At 36.3% G+C, this 22368-nt stretch overlaps 1 protein-coding gene across 15 annotated transcripts in view; it reads left to right on the top strand.

Moving 5' to 3' along the window:
- The window catches only part of R3HDM1 (R3H domain containing 1), a 129334-nt gene that overhangs the window by 94633 nt on the left and 12333 nt on the right, over positions 1 to 22368 (top strand). For all 15 annotated transcript variants that reach the window (XM_072789008.1, XM_072789009.1, XM_072789013.1 and 12 more), the window contains 2 exons: positions 15937 to 16040; positions 17993 to 18165. In XM_072789008.1, coding sequence (XP_072645109.1) covers positions 15937 to 16040; positions 17993 to 18165 — 277 coding nt within the window. The remainder of the gene's footprint in view (positions 1 to 15936; positions 16041 to 17992; positions 18166 to 22368) is intronic.

The raw sequence follows: 22368 nt of genomic DNA on the forward strand, positions 1-22368 counted from the left end.
TCACCAGCTGACCTGCACTGCAAGGAATATGACAGGAAGTCTTTCAAACAGAAAGAAGACTATATCTGGTGGAAATTGGCCCTGTACCAAAGAATAAAAATTAAAATTCAAGTAGTATACTGGCTCAAAAATCAAATATCTTAGAAACGACCTGTAGAGAATGTATCAAGAATTCTCAAACCTCAGTTAAAATGAAAACACACCTTGGGAAACAATTTGTTTACAAAGCTTGCACCTGCGATGTGACCCAACTATTCCACTTCTAGGTATTTAACCAAGGGAAACAAAAACTGGAACCAACCCAAATATTCAGCAACAACTGAATGGATAAACAATTTGCATTATATTCATTAATGGCATATTACTTAGTAAAAAGAATGAACTATTGATATATACAACAAAATGGATGAATCTCGTAATTATCCTGAGTGAAGAAAAATTAGGCAAAGGTATATACCATATGATTCCTTTTATAGAAAACTCTAGAAAATGCAGCCTAATCTCTCTGGTGACAGAAAGCAAATCAGTATTTGGTCAGGGTATGGTAAGGGGGAGTTGGGGGAGAAAGGAAGGAGATACTACAATGGGAAATAAGCCAATTTTGGGAGCTAATGATGGTTTCACGGTATATACATATGTCAGAACTCATCAGATAATACACATTGTGTGCAGTGAATTTTCTACCAGTTATACCTCCATAGGGCTGTAAAAAAAAATTTATCTTGATCTCCTTTTCTAAAAGTTTGAGCAAAGACTAGTTTTATTTAAAACCAACACTCAAAATAAAATAAAATAAAACCAACACTCAAAATAATAAAATAAAATAAAATAATAAAATAAAGTAAAATAACCAACACTCAGTGGAGTGTCCAGCTCTTAATTTCAGCTCAGGTCATAATCTCAGGGTTGTGAGATCAAGCACCACATGGGCTCTGCACTCAGCAGATTGTCTGGTGGAAATTCTTTCTCTCCCTTTGCCCCTCCCCACCCCCATTTTTTTCTCTTTCTCTCTTTCAAATAAATAAATCTTTAACAGAAAATATAAAAATAAAATGAAGAGAAAAGATGCAAAACTAACAAATCTTTAAAATCAAGTATTCATAAATAAATAAATAAATATTTTTAAGGAAAAATAAATACCACAGAGCATTTAACAGTGGCATAAAAGTAGACTCACAATAATTGATTTTGAAACTTATTAAAGAATCTTTTTGAAGATATTTATTTATTAGAGAGCATAGTAGGAGGTAGGTAGGACCAGGACCCAGAGATCATAACCTAAGCCAAAGGCAGATACTTCACCAACTGAGCCACCCAGGTGCCCTGAAAATGAGTAAGTGATTTTTTTTTAATTTAGTTTTTAAAGGCTTTTTAAAAAGTAGTTGCCTGAAAGTAACTCCAACAAAATAGATATAAAGTCTTTATGCAGAAAACAGGCAGAGGCTCAACCGCTGAGCCACCCAGGCATCCCATTTATATATTTTTAGAGAAAGAGAGAGAGCATGAGTGGGAGGTGCAGAGAAAGGAAGAGAGAAATTCCATCCATCAGACTCCCCAATAAGCACGGAGCCTGACACCTGCTCAGACCCAGGACCCTTGCGATCACTACCTGAACCAAAACCAACTGTGCCACCCAGGTACCATATTTTAAACTATGAATTTCCTGTTTCTCTGCTAGGCTGATTATTAAGTTTGGTTTAAATTTATAGGAGTGCATCTGCCTGGCTCAGTCATTAGAGTGCACAAGTCTTAATCTCGGGGTCATGAGTTCAAACCTTGTGTTGGGCATTAAGCCTACTTTAAAAAAAAAAAATCCTAAGGAAATTTGCTTAATTGGCACTGGTAAATCAGACATTGGAACCGGTGGGTTTTAAAGTGTTTCTTCTGTGTTAACTGCTTTAGTCTTTTTAATTCAGAAGAATTAAATATGTCTTACCCAGACTATTACAGTCCACAAGTAGATTATGTTGATTATATCTTCAGGGAACACGGCCATGCATACTAAATAGTGTTATAAGTTCAGGAAGCTTTCTTAACTATCAAGTTTGAAACAGTAAACATAATATTTGCAGAACCATAAAGAAAAGATGATGGCAATAACACTTTTGTTGAGAATTTCCCATGCTGTATTCTTAAGTCATCAACCTTTTTGTGGGCAACTTCACATGATAGAACTTCTTTGTGAATACCTTTTATGTATATATACACCATTTTTGTCCATTCTGCCATTTCCTTATTTTTCTTGTTTGCAGCAGTGTTACTGACATAAAAAAATCTCCTACTATACAATTCATCTACTCAAAGTATAGTTTTTAGCATATTCACAGATATGTAGCCGTCACCACAGTCAATTTTAGAACATTTCATCTCTTCAGAAAGAAACCCTGAGGTGGGGGAAAAAAGCAAGTGTCCATCAGCAGATCAATGAGTAAACAAAATGTAGAGTACACGTACTATGGAATATTATTCACCCTTAAAAGGAAGGAAATTCAGACATGCTGCATCATGGATGAATCTTAAAGATAATATGCTAAAACAAACAAACAAACAAACAAACAAAAGACAGTATGCTATACGAAATAAGCCAGTTAAAAAAGACAAGCATTGTGTGATTCCACTTATATGAGGTACCTAGAATAGTCATATTCATAGATACCAAGTAGAATGGTGGTTGCCACGGGCTGAGCAAAGGAGTGGAGAGCTGGAATTTACTGCATACAGTTTCAGTTTGGCAAGATGAAAAGACTTCCGGAGATGGATGGTGGTAATGATTGTACAGTAATGTGAATATACTTAATGACACTGATCTACATTGACATAGTTAAAATGTTAAATTGTAAGCTATGTGTATTTCACCACAATTAAATGTTTTAATGTGAATATACTGCTGAAAATCAAAAGGAAAGAAACTATACCCTTTAGCTGTTACCCGCTGATTCCACTACCATCATCATTTCCCAGCCACTGATCTCCTTTCTGTCTATAGGTTTCTCTGTTATGGACATTTCATATGGAGAGAATTATAGGTAGTCTTCTGTGACAAGCTTTCACTCAGCATAATGTTTTTAAGTCTTCCTATGTTAGCATATATCAGCAGTTCACTGGATGAATATATTCATATTCCATTGTATGGATCTCCTATACCCATACAATAAGATGGATGAATAATATTTATAGATGAATAATATTCATATTCCATTGTATGGATCTACTATATCAAGCTTATACATTTGTCAATTAAAGGACATTTGGGTTGGTTCCACACAGTACTGCTATAAACATTAGTTTGTAAGCTTTTGTGTGGGCATATATTTACATTTTTCTCGGGTCTCTACTGAGGCGTGGAATCACTGAATCACATGGTGACTCTGTTTAATCATTTGAGGAACTGCCAGACTTTTCCAAAGCAGCCACACCACTTTAAATTCCCATAAGCAATGCTTGAGTGATTTAATTTCTCCACATTCTTGCCAACACTTGTTGATTATTTGACTTATTATAGCCATTCTAGTAATGTCTCGTGATTTTTTATTTTGATTTCCCTGATGACTAAGATATTGAATATCTTTTCATGTGCTAATTAGTCATTTGTATATTTTCCTTGGAAAATGACTATTCAGATCCTTTGCCCAATATAATTGGGTTATGTGTATTTTTATTATTGAGTTGAAAGAGTTCTTCCTGTTTTCTGATAAAAGTCCCTTAGGAGATGTATGACTTGCAGATATTTTCTTCCACTTTATGGATTGTCTTTTCACTTTATTGATGCAGTCCTTTCAAGTACAAAAGTATTTAACTTTGATGAAGTTGGGATCCCTGGGTGGCGCAGCGGTTTGGCGCCTGCCTTTGGCCCAGGGCGCGATCCTGGAGACCCGGGATCGAATCCCACATCGGGCTCCCGGTGCATGGAGCCTGCTTCTCCCTCTGCCTGTGTCTCTGCCTCTCTCTCTCTCTCTCTCTCTCTGTGATTATCATGAATAAATAAAATCTTTAAAAAAAAAAAAAAACTTTGATGAAGTTCAGTTTATCTATTTTTTGTTGCTCATGCTTCTGGTGTCATATCAAATAATTAATTACCAACTCCAGGATCACAAAGATTCACATCTATATATTCTAAAAATTTTATAGTTTTAGCTCTGACATTTAAATCTTTGATCCATTTTTAAATTTTTTTATATGGTATGAGACTACACCTAACTACAGTCTTTTGCACATGGCTGTCTAGTTGCCCCAGCACAATTTGTTGAAAAGACTCTTCTCGGGACACCTGGGTGGCTCAGCAGTTGGGCATCTGCCTTTCGCTCAGGGCGTGATCCTTGAGTCCTGGGATCGAGTCCCACCCCACATCGGGCTCCCTGCATGGGACCTGCTTCTCCCTCTGCCTGTCTCTGCCTCTCTCTCTCTATCTCTCATGCATAAGTAAAGATTTTTTTTTTAATCTTTTCTCTCAAGTAAATAAATAAAATCTTTTTTAAAAACATGGTTGGGCAGCCCGGGTGGCTCAGCTATTTAGCACCACCTTCAGCCCAGGGCCTGATCCTGGAGACCCCGGGTTGAGTCCCACATCGGGCTCCCAGTATGCTGGGAGCCTCTTCTCCCTCTGCCTGTGTCTCTGCCTCTCTCTCTCTCTCTCTCTATGTCTCTCATGAATAAATAAATAAAATCTTTTAAAAAACAATCAGATGATTGTAGATGTCTAGGTTTATTTCTTTTTTTTTTTTTTAAGATTTATTTATTTATTCATGGTAGACAGAGAGAGAGGCAGATACACAGGCAGAAGGAGAAGCAGGCTCTATGCAGGGAGCCTGACATGGGACTCAATCCCGGGTCTCCAGGATCACACCCTGGGCTGAAAGCAGGCACTAAATCGCTGAGCCACCCAGGGATCCCCTAGGTTTATTTCTGAATGTTATTCTTTTACTATGTCTATCCTGTGCCAGTGCCACACTGTATTGATAAAGTTCAAAACTGGGATATGTGAGTCCTCCCAACTTTGATCATTATCCAGATTGTTTTGGCTATCCTGGGTCCTTTGCAATTTTATATGAATTTTATATCAGCTTATCAGTTTCCACAAAGAAGTCAGCTGGGATTCTGATGGGAATTGCAATGAATCTGTAGATTAATTTGGAGTATCAGCATCTTAAGTCTTCTATTCCATGAACATGGGATGTTTTCCAATTACTTAGATCTTTTCTTTTTTTCAACAATGTTCCTGAGTTTTCAGAGTTTGTTTTTTCTTTTCTTAAATTTATATCTAAACATTTCATTCTTTTTGATGATACTATAGTAGAATTGCTTTAATTTTATTTTGATCACACAATGGAACTGTATATAAATACAATTTATTTTTGTATATACTGTATGTTGCATGTATTTGTATTTTGTATTGTATTGATATTGTATCGTACAATCTTGTTGAACTGATTTGCTAGTTACAATACTTCTTTAGTGGATTTTTTGGGACTTTCCATATATAAGATCATGTCATCTGTGAAGATAATAGTTTTGCTTCTTCCTTTTCAATCTGGATACCTTTTTTTTTCTAGCCTAATTTCTCTGTCTAGAACCTCAGTACAATGTTCAATACAGTAGTGAGAGCAGACTTGTTTATGATTTTAGCAGGAGCGCACCCAGTCTTTCACCTTAAGTATGTTACCTGTGGATTTTTTTTTTCTTCCTTAATTATGGTTTCCTTTGGTTCTGTGAACTTGTTTATAATGATTACTTTATGGTCTTGTAAACATATCATCAGCCCCTAATAAAGGAGCACCAAAATACATGAAGCAAACACTGACAGAAATGAGGGGAGAAACAGAGAATCCACAGTAACAGGTGAAGATACATTGTATATTTATAATTGTTATATTGTCCTGAATTATGCTTTTTTCATTATGAAATGATTTATCTTTCAGAACATGTTTTGTTTTAAAGTCTATCTTATCTGATATTAATATATAATCCAACTTTCTTGTGGTCACTGTTTGCATGATATATTTTTCCATCTTTTTATTCCTGTGTGTGTCCTATAGACAGTGTATAATCCTTTTTTTATTCTTATGACAGTCTTTGCTTTTTAATTGTTTAATCCACTCTGATTTAACATTATTGATGTAGTTGGCTTATGTCTACCATTTTGCTTTTTTTTCTTTCTTATGTGTTTTTTCTCCATTTCTACTTTTCCTGCTTTCTTTTGCATTTAGTGAATATTTCCTATTGTAACATCTTAATTCTTTAATGATTTCATTACTTTTTTTTAGTATTTTTCAGTGACTTTTCTAAGATTTATCATGTAAGTCTTAACGTATCCAAATCAACTTATTTATACTAGCATCATACACAGAAAAAAGTACCTGTTATAATTATTACCATACCATCTATAGACATTTCCTCATCCCATTGTAGCTTTGCTCCCACCTACTTCCCTTATGCTATTGTTGACAAATGTGTTACATTTCTATATGCTATGGGCCCAACGTTACATTCTATACATACTCTTTTATACAGTTGCTTTTTAAATCCATTAAAAGAAAGGAAGTAAAATATGCATTTCTACTATCTTGTACAATCACATAATTTCCTGTACTGGTTGTATCCATCCTCATAGGCTGCCGTAACAAAATACCATAGACTACTTAGCTTAAACACAGAAATTTATTTTCTCGCTGTTCTGGAGACTCTAAATTCAAGATTGATTAAAGTAGCAACAGGATTGGTGTCTGGCAAGGACTCTCCCCTTTAGGCTGTAGGCAGCTACCTTCTTCTTGCTGTGTGGTCACATAGCCTTTCCTCAGTATGTGAAAGCAGGAGTGAGAAGAAGCTCTAATGTCTCTTCTCTAAAGAATACTAACCCCATTGGACCAGGGCCCACCCACATGACTTCATCTAGCCCTAATTACTTCTCAAAGGCCCCACCTCCCAGTACATCACGCTGAAGTTAGGGCTTCAGCATATGAATGTGGGGAGGAGAATACATTCAGTCCATGATACTGGTACGCTTTATCATTTTATGTATACTCTTTTTTTTTTTTAAGACTTTATTTATTTGAGAGAGAGCACAACAAAGGGAGGGGCAGGCAGAGGGAGAGGGAGAAGCAGGCTCCCCAGCAAGCAGGGAACCCAGTGTGGGGCTCAATCCCAAATCCCTGGGATTATGACGTGAGCCGATGGCAGATGCTTAACCAACTGAGCGACCCAGGCACTCCATCATTTTATGTATATTCTAATTAGTATTTACTGTAAGGTACGTCTGACATCAACAAATTCTCTCAGTTGTTACTCACTTGTGCGAATTTTTATTTTGTCTACATTTTTGTAAAAATAGCTTTGTTGGATATAGGAATTTTGGTTGACATTTTTTTTATCTTTGACTACTCTGAATGTGTTATCCTACTACCTTCTGGCCTCCCTCACATCTGCTGAAAAGTCAGCTATTAATCTTAATGGGGTTCCATTATCAGTAACTAGTCATTTTTTTCCTTGCCATTTGTCTTTGATTTTTAGCATTTTTACTATAATGTCTCTTTGGATCTTATTGTGTTTATCCTGTTTAGAGTTAATTTAGGTTCCTGATGAGTAAGTCATTGTTTTTCAATAAATTTGCAGTGTTTCCAGCCATTATTTCTTGTACTTTTTTTTTTTTCTCTCTTTCTCTCCTCTCTAATAATCCCAGTATACATGTCTTGGTGTGCTTAATAATGTCCCACATTTCTTTGAGGCTCTTTTTTTTCTCTGTTCTTTCTTCTCTAGGTTCTTCAGCTTGCATGATCTATTTCTGTCTGCAAGTTCACTTATTCTTTCTGCTGCCAGTTCACACCTACTATTGAGCTCTGCTAGTGAATTTTTTATTTTCTCTATTTTTCAATGCCATAATATCCTTTTGGTTCTTACAATTTCTGTGTCTTTATTAATATTCTCTTTATTAATATTCTCTAATGTGATATTAGTTAATGTGATATTGTCACCATTTTTTCTTCCTTAATCATGGTTTCCTTTGGTTCTGTGAACTTGTTTATAATGATTACTTAATAGTCTTTTTCTGATGAATGTGAAAAATCTGTTCTTTTTCATAGAAACTGCATATTCCCTGCTTTTATCTAATGTATAGGTCATACTTTTCTGTTCCTTTTTATGCTCTATATTTTTTCCCTGTATCTCTTTTTAAATTAGACATTTTAGATGACAAATTATGACAACTTTGGAGGCTTAATTTTATTTTTTTGTCTTTTTTTTTTTTTTTTTTTTTTAAGTAGGTTCTATGCCAAGCATGGAACCCCACAGATCTTGAACTCCCAAGCGGAGGTCAAGACCTGAGCTGAAATCAAGAGTCAGATATTTAATCAACTGAGCCACCATGACCCCTGCTTGCTTACTTTGTTTAGTGACTTACTGGATCATTTTAGTGAAGTCTCTTTACACTCTACCACCCCCAGAGTTCAGCCTCTGATATTATTCCTCAAGCAAGAAAAGCTTTGGGTAGTCTCACAGTCGTCCTAGGATGACAGTGGTTTTTAGTAGGACTCTGTTGCTCTCTTCCTTAAAACAGCCAACTCTTAAATTCTGCCAGTTGGTTGCTGTATTGTTTTTAAAAATGCCTTTGTACATAAATTGCTCTACAAAGTAACCCAGTCAAAACTTGACTCCTTTGAAGGTAAAGTTTTTGGGATCAGTGTTTGATTTTTATTCTAACCTCAAGAAGACTCCTTCCAGCTGTTTTTTCACCTGATATCCTCTTGCAAACTAGCAGGCCTACAGTTTAGCCTGAATCTTGAATTGTCTCCCAGTTGTCTTTACCACAACCTCTGCCATTCTTGACAGCATATGTAGGCTCAAACTTCTTACCTCTCTGTTGCAATTGAAGATAGTTCTCTTTGGGGTGAAATTAGGTACTATTGGTTTTATGGAGTTTACTCCTCAGAACAGTCTCTGAGTGAGAGCTCTGGAACTAGAGATGTAGACAGTGGTGAGCTTCTCTCAGAATAACTTCCTATCTCCCCTATGAGCTGAATATTTGGTGGAGAGTGAGGGGACCACAACCTAGGGTCCTCAGTTTACCATCCTGGCATGGAATCACCACTTCAGGAGCTGCGGCAAGAGTGGTCATGTTGGGTGGGAAGGTGGAGCAATCTTGGTTCAAATACCAGACTCACCTTTCTTGCCAAATCTTGATAGATGTTCTTAAGATGTTTCTTTACTGCTCATAGTTTGACTACTTCCACTAGGGAGCAGTTAACAGAAATGCTGTTGTGCTAGAAGTCAATTTCTAAAAAGTGAAATATTGTTTTAAAAAATACGAAATTAGGGCAGCCCGGGTGGCTCAGTGGTTTAGCGCCGCCTTCAGCCAGGGTGTGATCTGGAGGCCTGGGATCGAGTCCCACGTCGGGCTCCCTGCATGGAGCCAGCTTCTCCCTCTGCCTGTGTCTCTGCTTCTCCCTCTCTCTCTGTGTCTCTCATGAATAAATAAATAAAATCTTTTTTAAAATAAAAAATAAATAAATAATATGAAATTATACAATTCTGGCATCTCATCTTTTGAAATTATATTTTTAAAAGATTAGATGAAGCTTTATGAGGAACAGTATCCGTGTTCCTTAGCTTATCCCATAGGTGTATAAGTATCGTCTTCAGTGTTGATGGCAATATTATGTTATCACTCTAAGAGCAGATGTAATAAGTAGCTAAATTATTGCCAGAAGGAGCAGCTCAGGATCAACTATAATAAAGCTAAAATCATTGTTTGGCAGATGTTTTCTACTACTTCAGTGAGCTACTAAAGTGATGTATCCAACAGGTCCAGTAATGCAGCTGGGGCTTAATGATAATGAGTTTATCCTAGCAGATTGGTCAGGATATGGTCCTTCTCAAAATCATTCTCCCAAAAGCACTAGAGATACATTTATGGTTGATTGTGTTTGATGATAGCTGCCTCTATAGTGCTTACCCCAAAGGCATCTTTTATCTGAAATACTATAGTGGACTTTGGCTCTCATACTAGTACTTGAAAAATTCAAAGTTCATTTTTAAGGAAAACGTTAGCCCTTACTGGAGGTACCTTTGCTGCCTGTCTATTTATTTAATGGGAAATGACCCTATCTTAAGGCCAGTTTTCCACCCCAGTCCTTCAGTTTCCTAGTAAAATATGAACTAAAAAGACTAGATTCTTTTATAGTTAACTACATGCTTTAAATTCATCATGGAATATATTATGATATGTCTGGAATTCAGCATCTGGCAGAGGCTTACATGCTTGCTTCTTTTATCATCCTGGCAGAGTTTTATAACCCTTTGGGTTCACCATTTTGTCTTAGCTGCCAAGAAACACAAAACTAAATTCAGTGCTTAATGAAAGCAACAATTTTATCTCAGGTGGCCTTATCCTATCTTTGTTTTGTCTTTTAAATGTTTTCTTTTCTCTATTTTTTAGTCTATTGAGTTTTTAGAAATAGTTTACATTTGGGAATAGGTAAGCTATAAGTGAGTATTTGTATAAACATGAACATTTAACCAGAAAGCTAAGAAAAATTGGCCATTTGCATTTAAGGGAAAACCTAAAATACTGTGCAGTGAAAATTATTTGATATTTATTTTTATTAATTAAGCATATAGTTTGGTCAAATTCTAATTAGTTGAGAGTTTCATTTATTTTGTCCTACATAGGTACTGTCATCACAAAAATACATAAGCTAGAAATCACCTTGATTTGCAAAAAGGTTATAAGGCGGAAAGCTATATTTTCTTCTGGAGACAGCATACTTGGCTCAGCAGCTGACCCTCAAATGAATTGAAGGTTTATGTTGCAGAGGATCAGTAGAACTGTTTCCAGATGGCTGTGCTCTGACATCTGCTGAGGAATTCTGAAGGAGATTCAGATCATTCACTGAAATTAAATCCCTAAAACAGCATTTAAAAGTCAAACTTCCCAGTCGGTTTTCATTAGATATTTTTAGTGTTTGTTTTTTATACTTACAAAATGTATACGTGCCTTTTTGGAAAATACCAAATAGTATAAATTGTCAAGAATCAGCTATATTCCCACACCCCTAAGTTGACTGTTGTGACATTCGTATTTCTCTCTTTTTTTTCTTTCCATAAAATTTGAAAGAACATATAGGTCAGATGCCTGGGTAGCTCAATCCAGTGAGTCTTGACAATTGATTTGGCTCAGGTCACGATCTTGGGATCATGGGATAGAGCCCCACATTAGGCTCTACACTCTGCACAGAATCTGCTTGTCCCTTTCCCTCCCCTTCTGTTCTATCCCTGCTCACATCCTCCTTCTCTCTCTCTCTCTTTCTCTCTCTCAAATAATCTAGAAAAAAGAACGTACAGGTCGTATTCATCTTTTTCACTTTATTTTAGTGAGCAATCTCAATTTCTTGGCATAGAATCCTTAGAGGAGAATTAACAGAATAAAAAATATGTCTTGTTTTAAAAAGTCTTAGTACATTTTAACAAAAATCTTCCTTTGCTTTACAATCCTTGTAGGTACTGACTTGTTTTTCTTGTTTTCATATTTAATAAATAGAGACATATCACATTTTAATTTGGTCCTTTGATCACTAATGAAGATGTGCATTTGACTATTTGTATTTTGAATTACATGGCCAAATCTTTCCTCGTAGTTTGGTAAGGTAAGTATTAATCACATAATTATTGATGAGAGGGCTGACGTTCAAAGACATACTACAAATAAATTGAGTTTTGTAAACTCATGCTGCCTTCTGACTCCCAAATCCATGGTGCTTTCCAGTGTATCAAGAATTAAAATGTCAAAAGCCATTAAAATAGCAATATAACATCACTTGAATTTGCAAGAATATCCATTGAGTATATCTTAATAGCAAGTATTAATTTCCACTCATAGTGTATCAAATAGATAACTATGATCTAATCAAAAGGCATCAGGAGTACCCCTTAAAAGTCCAATTTTAAGCATTCATAAAAGGTTATAGGACATTTTTAAAAATTCTTCATACTTTGGTAGACCACGGTAGGTTCTGATTTTAAAAATATATAATGTGTTTATCGTTTCTTCCATCATGGCTTTGATTCCAAAATACAGTAAGAATGCAAAAACAAATGACTAGAGAAAAGAGAAAGTTTTACCTATGAATTATCATAGAACATCTTAGAAACAAGATGAACGTTATAGAAAACGAAGAAGAAACCTTTTGGATCCTTACCATCATTTATCAATCTCTGCTGATCCTATAGAGGCAGTTTTGTACCAATTTGACTGGACTGAACCATAGAATGAGAAGGAACAGCTCTTAAAAAATATAGCAAAACAACTGGTGGAAGTGGCGAGGCCAGTTTTTGTTGCAGTGGACTCTAATACCTTTTCTAATTTGAAAAGTTGATATTATGGCACGCCTGGGTGGCTCAGCAGTTGAGAGCCTGCCTTCGGCCCAGGCTGTGATCCCAGAGTCCCAGGATCGAGTCCCACATCGGGCTCCTTGCGTGGAGCCTGCTTCTCTCTCTGCCTATGTCTCTGCCTGTCTCTCTGTGTTTCTCATGAATAAATAAATAAAATCTTAAAAAAAAAAAGGTGATATTATTAGTTTTAATTTACATTCATGGTTTTCAGGAAGCTTGGGACCAAATGGATTCATTGGATTGATACTTTATTTTCCTGTTGAATGGTAGAGCATGAACTTCTTAAAGAACTAGGCTTGGTGTTTTATTTTTAAAAGTCCCCTGTTTATACCTTGTCTTCCAAAGGAGGAATTTTTGAAGTTACTACAAAATGGTTTTTCTTTTTTGATATGGAAATATTTGTATTTTTAAAGTGAGAATGGTATTTAAAAAGCTGACTCATTTGCTTTTCCTTTTTTTTCCCCTGACCTATTCTAGTTCTGCCTTTGTAAAAGACCAATTAGAAGGTAATTGAAAATAGAGCACTTATTTAAGAAATTTAAGAGAGCTACTCGTTGCCCAGTCTATTCTTGAAGTGTCTTCATGTCTTTTGGAGGAGATAAGTTAATCTTGGAACTCAGTTTTATAATTCATTTACCTAAGGGGTAATCTAGGACTAGAAAACCGATTTACATTATATAAAACTAAAACCCACTGAAGTGGTAAAGTGGAATGGCAATTTGTAGCTTAGTAGTCTGGGATATTTCCCTCATCTCCGTGCTCTGAATATTCTTATCCCTATTCTGGGTGGCTTCCTGTCACTCATGTGCCTCAGAACTTCAGTAAGCCAGTAGAAGGCACTTAGTGAACAGATCAGGGTGAGGGGGTACTGCATGTCCCACGGGGGCATGTATCTCAGTTAGAACAGAACCTAAAAATCCTCTACCCTATGGTGAAACTTTATGTTCTGCCAGTAGTAGCATGTTTACAAACCACGTCTTGAGTTGTATTATTTCCACAGCTTAGCTAATGCTCATAAGGCATCCCAATCATAATTAACATCAATTTCAGGAAGCACTATTTTTATATTTTGTCATATGGTCCAAAATCACCTTTTATGAAATCCTTTCTTTACCTCCCTTTCTTTTTCCCTTTTATTGAACCACAATGAGTTACTGGCACCAAAAAAAGATAATAAATAATAAAACTTTATGAATATTTTAGTAATTGAAGAACTGTCAGCCTGAATTAGAGAATCATATTTAACTTATTACCAAAATTCTTTTTTTTTTAATTTTTATTTATTCATGAGAGAGACAGAGAGTTAAGGACACAGGCAGAGAAGCAGGCTCCATGCAGGGAGCCCTATGTGAGACTTGATCCCAGGACTCTAGGATCACCCCCTGGACGTGAAAGGCAGGCAGGCACTCAACCACTGAGCCACCCGGGCGTCCCTTATTACAGAAATTCTTAAATGCACATGAGTGTAAGCTAAAGTGCACTGAACCCCCATGTATCCATAACTTCTATAGTTATTAACTAATGACTCATCTGTTCTTATCTAAAGCTCTACTTCATCCTCTTCCCACATAATTTTGAAATAAATTCAGATATAATAGCGTTTCATTCATGAATATTTCAGTATAGGAATTCCTAAGTTTTTTATTAAACCCACAGAACTACAACACTGTTTCACAGGTTAAAAATTGGGACACCTGGGTGGCTCAGCAGTTGAGCGTCTGCCTTTGGTTTAGGGCGTGATCCCATGGTCCTGGGATCAAGTCCTGCATCGGGCTCCCGGCATGGAGCTTGCTTCTCTCTCCGTCTGCCTCTGTCTCTGCCTCTTTTTTGTGTGTGTTTCTCATGAATAAATAAAATCTTTAAAAAAATTCACATGTTGAAAATTTTAATAGTTAACTTTTTATTATATTACTGATATTTATATTACCAACTACAAATATTGCTTGTTTTTACACATTTGTCTTTCTGAGTGTCCCATAGTTTGGATTTTACCAATGGTATCATCATATCTCCCTATAGTCTTTATAATTCAGTAGTTGGATCTAACATATTTTTAATGCAAAAAGTTGTTAAAGTTAGATTAAGAAATTATACTCTGTAAGGAAAGTTTGTTTAAATGGTGGAAAAAGACTGGTAACTAATGGGACTTTCATATATAAATTAAGATTCTGATTATGTGAGGGGCGCCTGCCTGGCACAGTCAGTGGAGCATGCAACTCTTGATGGAGTTCTGAGTTAAAGCTCCACATTGGGTGTGGAGGTTTCTTTAAAAAAAGAAAAAGAAAAAAAGGAATTCTGATTACTGTAGAATTCTCAGAAAGAACTTATAGTATCACTCTAAAACTATTTTCCTCAAAGAATTTGCTAAACAGAAAACTTTAAAGATCTATTGTGACAGATCTCATATTAGCTTGAATCTCAAAGATGAACTTGAAAAATATAGGAAAAAAACAATAGTTTTATACTAACAGCCTTTAATTTTGTCAGTTTTTATGTTAGAATATGTTAGAATTATGTTTTACTGTTTCCTTTATTCTTAGTACATATTTTAAGCAACAAAACATTTTTCTGAATCTCGTCAAATTGCATATTCTCTTTTCGAAAATAAAGCTCAGTGAGATCCAAATAAATTGCCCTTTCACTTTGTAAAGTTAGTTATTTTCTTCCTTTTTAAGTAACTTTGAATAATTAAAAAGTCATATTTAGAATAAGTTGTACAAGAGTAAGAGCAATGAGGGTGCTTGGGTGGCTCAGTTTGTCTGCTTTGGTGTCGGGTCATGATCCCGGGGTTTAAGGATTGAGTCATGCAATCAGGCTCCCTGCGGGGCAAGGAGTCTGTTTCTCCTTTCCCTCTGCCCCTCAGCTTGTGCTCTCTCTCTCTCTTGCTCTCAATAAAATCTTTTTAAAAAAGAATAGGGGCGGGGGCTCTGCGGTTTAGCACCGCCTTTGCCCCAGGGCGTCATCCTGCAGACCCAGGATTAAGTCCCACTTGGAGCCTGCTTCTCCCTCTGCCTGTGTCTTTGCCTCTCTCTCTGTTTCTCATGAATAAATAAAAATCTTAAAAAAAAAAAAAAAAAAAAGAGTAAGGGCAATGAAATTAGGAGTAGTTTCTTCGTGGTTTTAAAAAAAAAAAAAAATAGTATTGGGACTCCTGGGTGGCTCGGCTCAGTGGTTGAGTGTCTGCCTTCGGCTCAGGTCATGATCCTGGAATTCTGGGATCAAGTCCCGCATCAGGCTCCCGGCAGTGAGCCTATATCTCCCTATGTCTCTGTCCCTCTCTGTGTGTCTCTCATGAATAAATAAATAACATCTTTAAAAAATTTTTTAATTAAAAAAAAATGTTTGAATTAGTATTATTGTCATAAACATAAAGAGACTTTTATCCAAAAAATAATTATAACTTATGGACAATAAAGTTAGATTTTATTTTTACTCCTACTCAATCTGGAAAATAATTTCATTTAAATAAATTTGTACGATTGTTCTTTCAAAGAATCTTTACAGTCTTCTCCATCTCCCTTTGCTATGTTTTTATGTTTGTCTGATTTTTTTCCCCCATAGCTCATCAGTAGGTTACTTGCAACATCCAGGATCAGAACAAGTACAGTTTCCTCGAACTACTTCACCATGCAATTCCCAGCAGCTTCAAAGCCACCAATGTGCAGGTATGAATATAACTGAGAAAAAATAATAATAACTGAGAAAAAAAGCAGTCATTTGTAGGCATTTCTAGAACACAGTTTTCACCTTGTTATGTGCTGAGATATACCCAAGATATTTAGGATGCCTTGCAAATTCAGAGCTGACAGTTGCTGAATACTTCTTCCTTTTCTGCTTTACTACTGCCACACTGCTATCCTGTTTCTCTTCCTCAGACTCTCCTTCCTTCCCCACCTCATAAATACTGATTCTCTCTGGGATCATTTCCTTCATCTTCATGCTTTCCCTAGGTGAGGCACTCACCTCCCAGATTCCAACAACTGCTTTTTGCCAGCACCTCCCAAGAGGCTACATAGTGAACTGCCTATTGGACATCCCTACCTGGTTGTGTCAAAGGCACTTTAGATTTAATACTTCTCCCTCTTCCTGCGCCCCTCACCTCACCTCCTTTCTAGGGACCAGAACAGTTTTCAAAGTCGTCATCACCTCTCTTCTCTCCTTTTACATTCATGCTGCCACCATTCCCTCAAATCTCATGCCTTCTTTCCTTCCCCTCTGCCACCATTCTTGGTCAGTCTTTTCACATCTTATTTGCAGCAAGTATCTTGCTGATTTCATATTTCCCCCACAACCAACTTTCCTCCTCCCCAACACACACACACACACACACACACACACACACACACACACACTCTCTCTCTCTTCAAGTAGTACGTTCCTGAAACAAAAGTCTCTTTAGGTCACTCCGCTGAATTGGAAAGGTACATGGATTTCCCATCCAAACTCCTAGCAAGTAAGCCTCCTATTTATACTTATATGTTCAGGTCAAACCAAACTGTGTTTTGAGAAAGTACCATGCTTTTTCATGCCAAAGATACTTGTCTTCCTGTTCCTCCCTCTGCCTGGAATGCCCATCCACCTTCTATTTGCCAAAATCCTGGTCATCCTTAACGTTTGACTCAAAAATCACCTCTTCTACAAAGGCTTCTCTAGTCCTTAAGCCACAGTTTGTTGCTTCTTTTTTCTGCTTCCGTAGTGTCTTACACAATTCTTTATCATGACACCATATTTTATTACAATGATTTCTTGACATATGTAAATCTCTGAGAAAGAGAGAAACAATTAGTGATTATCAAATAAATGACTCTTGGTGTGCATCCAGCACAGGCTGCTGTGGTTGAGGAGAGCTTTAAAATGTACCTAAGCAGTCAGCCCTCTGTGGTTTGCCTAGCCGGTCAGGCTGGCTGTATTTCTAGGGAACTGGAAACTACCATTTTGGTGGCTGTGGTGCAAAGAATCCTACCATACCTTACCCTGAAGGGATGAGTGGCATGCAACAAACCTGCCTAATACTAGTAGTACTGCAGACTAGTACACAGGAGACAGAATAGTCTGTTTATCTTTAGTATACAATTAACAAAGTGTTTGTACATGTATGTGATCACCAGAACTTTTGAAAGTTAGCCAAGGAGGTCTTTGCTGCCTTTTTCAGATGACAACATATAATAAAAGAGGTTAAATGATTTCCCCAGAGTTACAGGACATTCAGAGTATTAAAATTACACTGATTCCTACATCCCAAACTTTTTCTTCTGAATACTTAATGCCAGTTTTAAAACTAATTTATTTTTAAAATCAAACACTTTTATAGATAATATCTCAAATATGCTACTCTCTGCTAGGTCATGTAGTAGGTAATTGGACTTTTCTGAGTAACTATGGACCTGTTATTTTTAGAATAAGTAAGATGTTTAAGCCTAGAGAGTCCTAGTTTAATTAATGCCTTTTTAAACACACAACACTTGTAACATGAAGCTCTAGGGCTTAAATCTGGCTCACATATATGATAGTAAGTTTTTGTTCGGAAATGTGAAATTATTGCCATTTTCCTTATTGTTTAAAGATACCCGTAGTTGGTTAAGCATACTGACTGCAGTGTCCCAACTCTGATTTTCAGCTGTGCCACCTCCGCCCCCTGGTGGAGGAATGGTGATGATGCAGCTCAATGTACCAAACAATCCACAATCTCGAGCCCACTCACCCCCGCAGTGGAAACAAAACAAATATTACTGTGATCACCAGAGAGGGCAGAAGTGTGTGGAATTTAGCAATGTAGACAATATTGTTCAGGTAAGATGCTTCTTTTGTTTATTATAATTTTTAGACTTTTCAACATTTTAGTCAAATAAGATGGACCTTACAAGGCTTGACTTTGAATTTGAAATCTCAGATTAGTAAAGAAGTTTGAAGATTCTCTATGTCCGTGCTATTTCTTTCAGTAGCAAATATTATTTTTCAATTTTTGCATATTCAAAATATTTTTAATTTAAAAAATCAAGATATACTAGATCTAAAATTTGATAAAGAAAATTGAGTAGTTTTCCTACATTTTCCACATGAACTATTAGTGTAGCCAGAAGGTTACATTACAATACTCTTTATTGTAGAAGAAATACAATTAATAAATGTAAAAGCAATGGTTTAATTTAAAAATCACCATTTTGAAGTCTCGCTAAAATAATGGATCAAAATCATCAGTACATGTCAAGAACATTAGAAAAAGATTTATGGGGAATTTAAAATAGATTAAGCAGAGAACACTTGAAGGAACTGATCAATTATAAGATCTCTGAAAGAAGGTCAACTAAATATTATTTGCCTCCTAATGTGGTATAGAAGGAAGTACACAGCATCACTTACAATGTATTTTATCAAAAACACTGAGCCTAAATCTAACCAAGCCACTAAATCTAGCTATCAATTTACAGAAAATATAGGAAGGGGGGAAAAACAAACCGTGGAATATTTTACTCGGCAAATGGCCTTATTTATTTAAAAAATACATAGCATTTTGAGATGAAGGCTGAGTATTTCATAGATTAAAAATACTTAGGAGTTGTAATCAGATGCAACATGTGGATCTTCCTTGGATATTAAACACTCAAAAGACATTTTTCAGCATTGAGAGGATATTTAAATATGTTAATTATGTTAGTGTGACAATTTTTTAAAAAAATAATAGTTCCTGGGGTGCCTGGGTGGCTCAGTTGGTTGGATCTTCAACTCTTGATCTCAGGGTCGTGAGTTCAAGCTTCACGTTGGGCTCCCTGCTGGGTGTGGAGCCCACTTTAAAAAAAAAATCATAGTTCCTCCAGATAAAAATATTTTTTAAAAAGATAAAAATATTTATTTAAAAATAATTATATACTAAAATATTTGCAAGTGAAATGCTGTGATATCTGAGATTTGCTAAAAACTCTTTAGAAAAAAAAAACTCTTTAGAAGGGACAAAATGGGAAAACACAATCAAAGCTGTGTGATGAGTTCATGGAAGTTAATTCTGTTTTTCTGCTTTTATATACTTGAAAGTTTACAGCATTGAAAGGTTTTAAAAATATTTTTTAGTGGCACCGGGCTGGCTCATTCTGAAGGGCATCCAGCTCCTGATCTTGGGATCATGAATTCGAGCCCCACATTGGATATAGAGATTATGTAAACTAAAATAAAATCCTGAAAGAAAATATTAATAAATACTTTTTAAAGATGAACTGAATAAATATTTCAATGCACATGACAAAATCATAGCAGAATATAAAGGGCAAACGTCATTCATAGGCTAGCTCATAAACTTTAAATAGCCCATGGCCATTATTCAGATGAAAATACAAAAATATTTTTTATCTATATAATTGGGAAATTTTAGGAAGACTAATAATTTGCAGAGTTATCCAGTTACAAACTCTCCTGTACATTCCTGGTGGCACTGCAAATTGATAGAACTCTTTTTGGAGGCAGTTTAATACCATTTCTGAAAATGTAGAAGGCTCATAGCAACTCAACACCAAAACCACAAACAATCCAATTAAAAATTGGGCCAAAGACTTCAATAGACATTTTTCCAAAGAGGACATACATGAAAAGATGTTCAACATCACTCATCAGGGAAATAGAAATCAAAACCACAATGAGATGTCACCTTACACCTCTCAGAATGGCAAAAATTACAAAGACCAGAAATAGCAGGTATCAGTGAGGATGTGGGGAAAAAAGGAACCCTTGTACACTGTTGGTGGGAATGCAACCTGGCACAGCCACTGTGGAAAACAGTATGGACTTTACTCAAAAAACTAAAAATAGAAATACCATGTGATTTAGTAATTCTATCGGATATTTATCTAAAGAAAATGAAGACACTAATTCAAAAAAGCAGCTCTGTATTTATTGCATCATTGTTTACAATAGCCAAGATATGGAAGCAACCTAAATGTACACTGGTAGATGAATAGATAAGGAAGGTGTGATATGTATAAACAATGGAATGTTACAACAATGGAATATTACTCAACCACAAAAAAGGATGAGATCTTGCCATCTGCAACAACATGGAGGGACTTAGAGGGCAATATGTTAGGTGAAATAAGTCAGACTGAGAAACAGATAGCATATGATTTCACTCATGTGGAAGCTAAAAACAAAACGAATAAACAAAAAACAGAATCAGACCTATAAATACATAGAATAAACTGATGATTACCAGAGGTAAGGGAGATGGGGAGGTAGACAAAATAGATGAAGGCGAGTGTGGGAGATACAGACGATACAGTAATATGGAATAAATAAGTCATGGGGTGAAAGGCTCAGCATAAGGAATATAGTCAGTGATAAGTGTAATAGCACTGTATGGTGACAGATGGTAGCTTTACTTGTGATTATAGCATAACATATAGAGAAGTTGAATCACTGTGTTGTACACCTGAAACTAATGTAACTGTCAACTGTACTCAAATTTAAAGAACATTTAATGTGGAAGGTACATAGCCTTTGATCCACAAATTTACTTCTAGAACTTTGTCCAGTAAAAACTGTGGAACAAACATTTACAAACAGTAAACAAATCTGTATACACAGATATTCTTGCCTGCTATAACATTGAAAATCTAAATATATCTTGATGTTCAACAGTGATAAACTGATTAAATAAATTACTATACCATTTAGGAAAATATCTTAAGTGTATGTACTAAAAAGAATGGGATACACCTACTTCCCAAATGGTAGTTTCTAAATACCATTCTCTGCTAAAAGCAACCAGGGTTCCTTAGTGAAAATGCTGTTGCCAGGATTCATTCAGGGAAAAGTACAAGATGATTCTGGAACATGTTGCTGAGCCAGAAAGTAATGAAGTACCTTAAAGGATGTTGGAGATGTGTCAGGGGACACAGGACCTGCCATGAATACTTTGGGAATAAAATAATTAGAAATGGATGATCACCCATTGAATAAAATCGAATCCATGAGTCCATACTGATATAAATGAATAAATGGGGGGAAAGTGAAGCTCTTCTTTACAGCAAAATGTGAACTAATAAATATAGAAAGAATGATAAAATTAGAAAATCACCACCTGGAAACCACAAGGCAAGAATCATCACCAGAGGAGAGAGGATTCTAGGAAAAGTGGCAGAGTAGGAAGCATCAAGAGTCTTTCTACCTAGAAATACTTGTACTGGCAGAAACTGTCTGATGTAAGTTTTAAGCTTTAGAATCTTTTGAAGGCTTGGAACTGCCAGGGAAAAGCTTGGGTGATAAATTGCAATTAAATTCAGTCAAATTCAGCTTTTACCCCAATAGCAGCTGCCTATCTTTTACCCCCAACCCCTGACAGGCAACTGTGCATGTTGTTCCTAGAGTAGCTTACAGGAGGAGCCAGGGTGGTCAAAAAGGACCCTGTCCTTCAAATAAAAAGGATTTGTGTTATCATCCTAGGTCTCTGCTTCTGATCACAGAGGTGTAGAAAAGGGGACAGTAACCATTATTGTTGCACCTCCCCACATTATTGCAGATCTCTCTATCCCCCACACACATACACACACACTTCTGAGGGACTTAAAGGGCTAGAACCCTGTTTTTCCTCCCTTCATTTTTCTCTTTGAATCTATTTTGGGACCAGGACACACACAGTAAGGACCAGGACAAAAGCAACTGAATATATAGAGCACATGCCCAGGGAAAGGCACAAGCCAAACCCTAAGAAAACCTCAGGGGTATACTTCAGGCCAATCTTTGACACAGTGACAGCCTGCAACAGTCAATAAACAAAAACCATAACAACAACAGAATACAACAAAGCCTGGGAAGGGGGAAGAATCTAATATCCAGTAACCACACTGATAGATCCAAATGTCTAGTTTTCAACAGAGCCACAAGGCATGCAAAGAAATGGGACAGCATGGCCCATTCGGGGGGCGGGGGGGGGGAGTCAACATAAATTGTCCCTAAAAAAAACACCTGATGACAGATTTTCTAGACAAAGATCTTAAAACAGCTATCTTT

This window comes from Canis lupus, chromosome 20, assembly GCF_048164855.1.
Source record: "Canis lupus baileyi chromosome 20, mCanLup2.hap1, whole genome shotgun sequence".
Taxonomy (NCBI): Eukaryota; Metazoa; Chordata; class Mammalia; order Carnivora; family Canidae; genus Canis; species Canis lupus.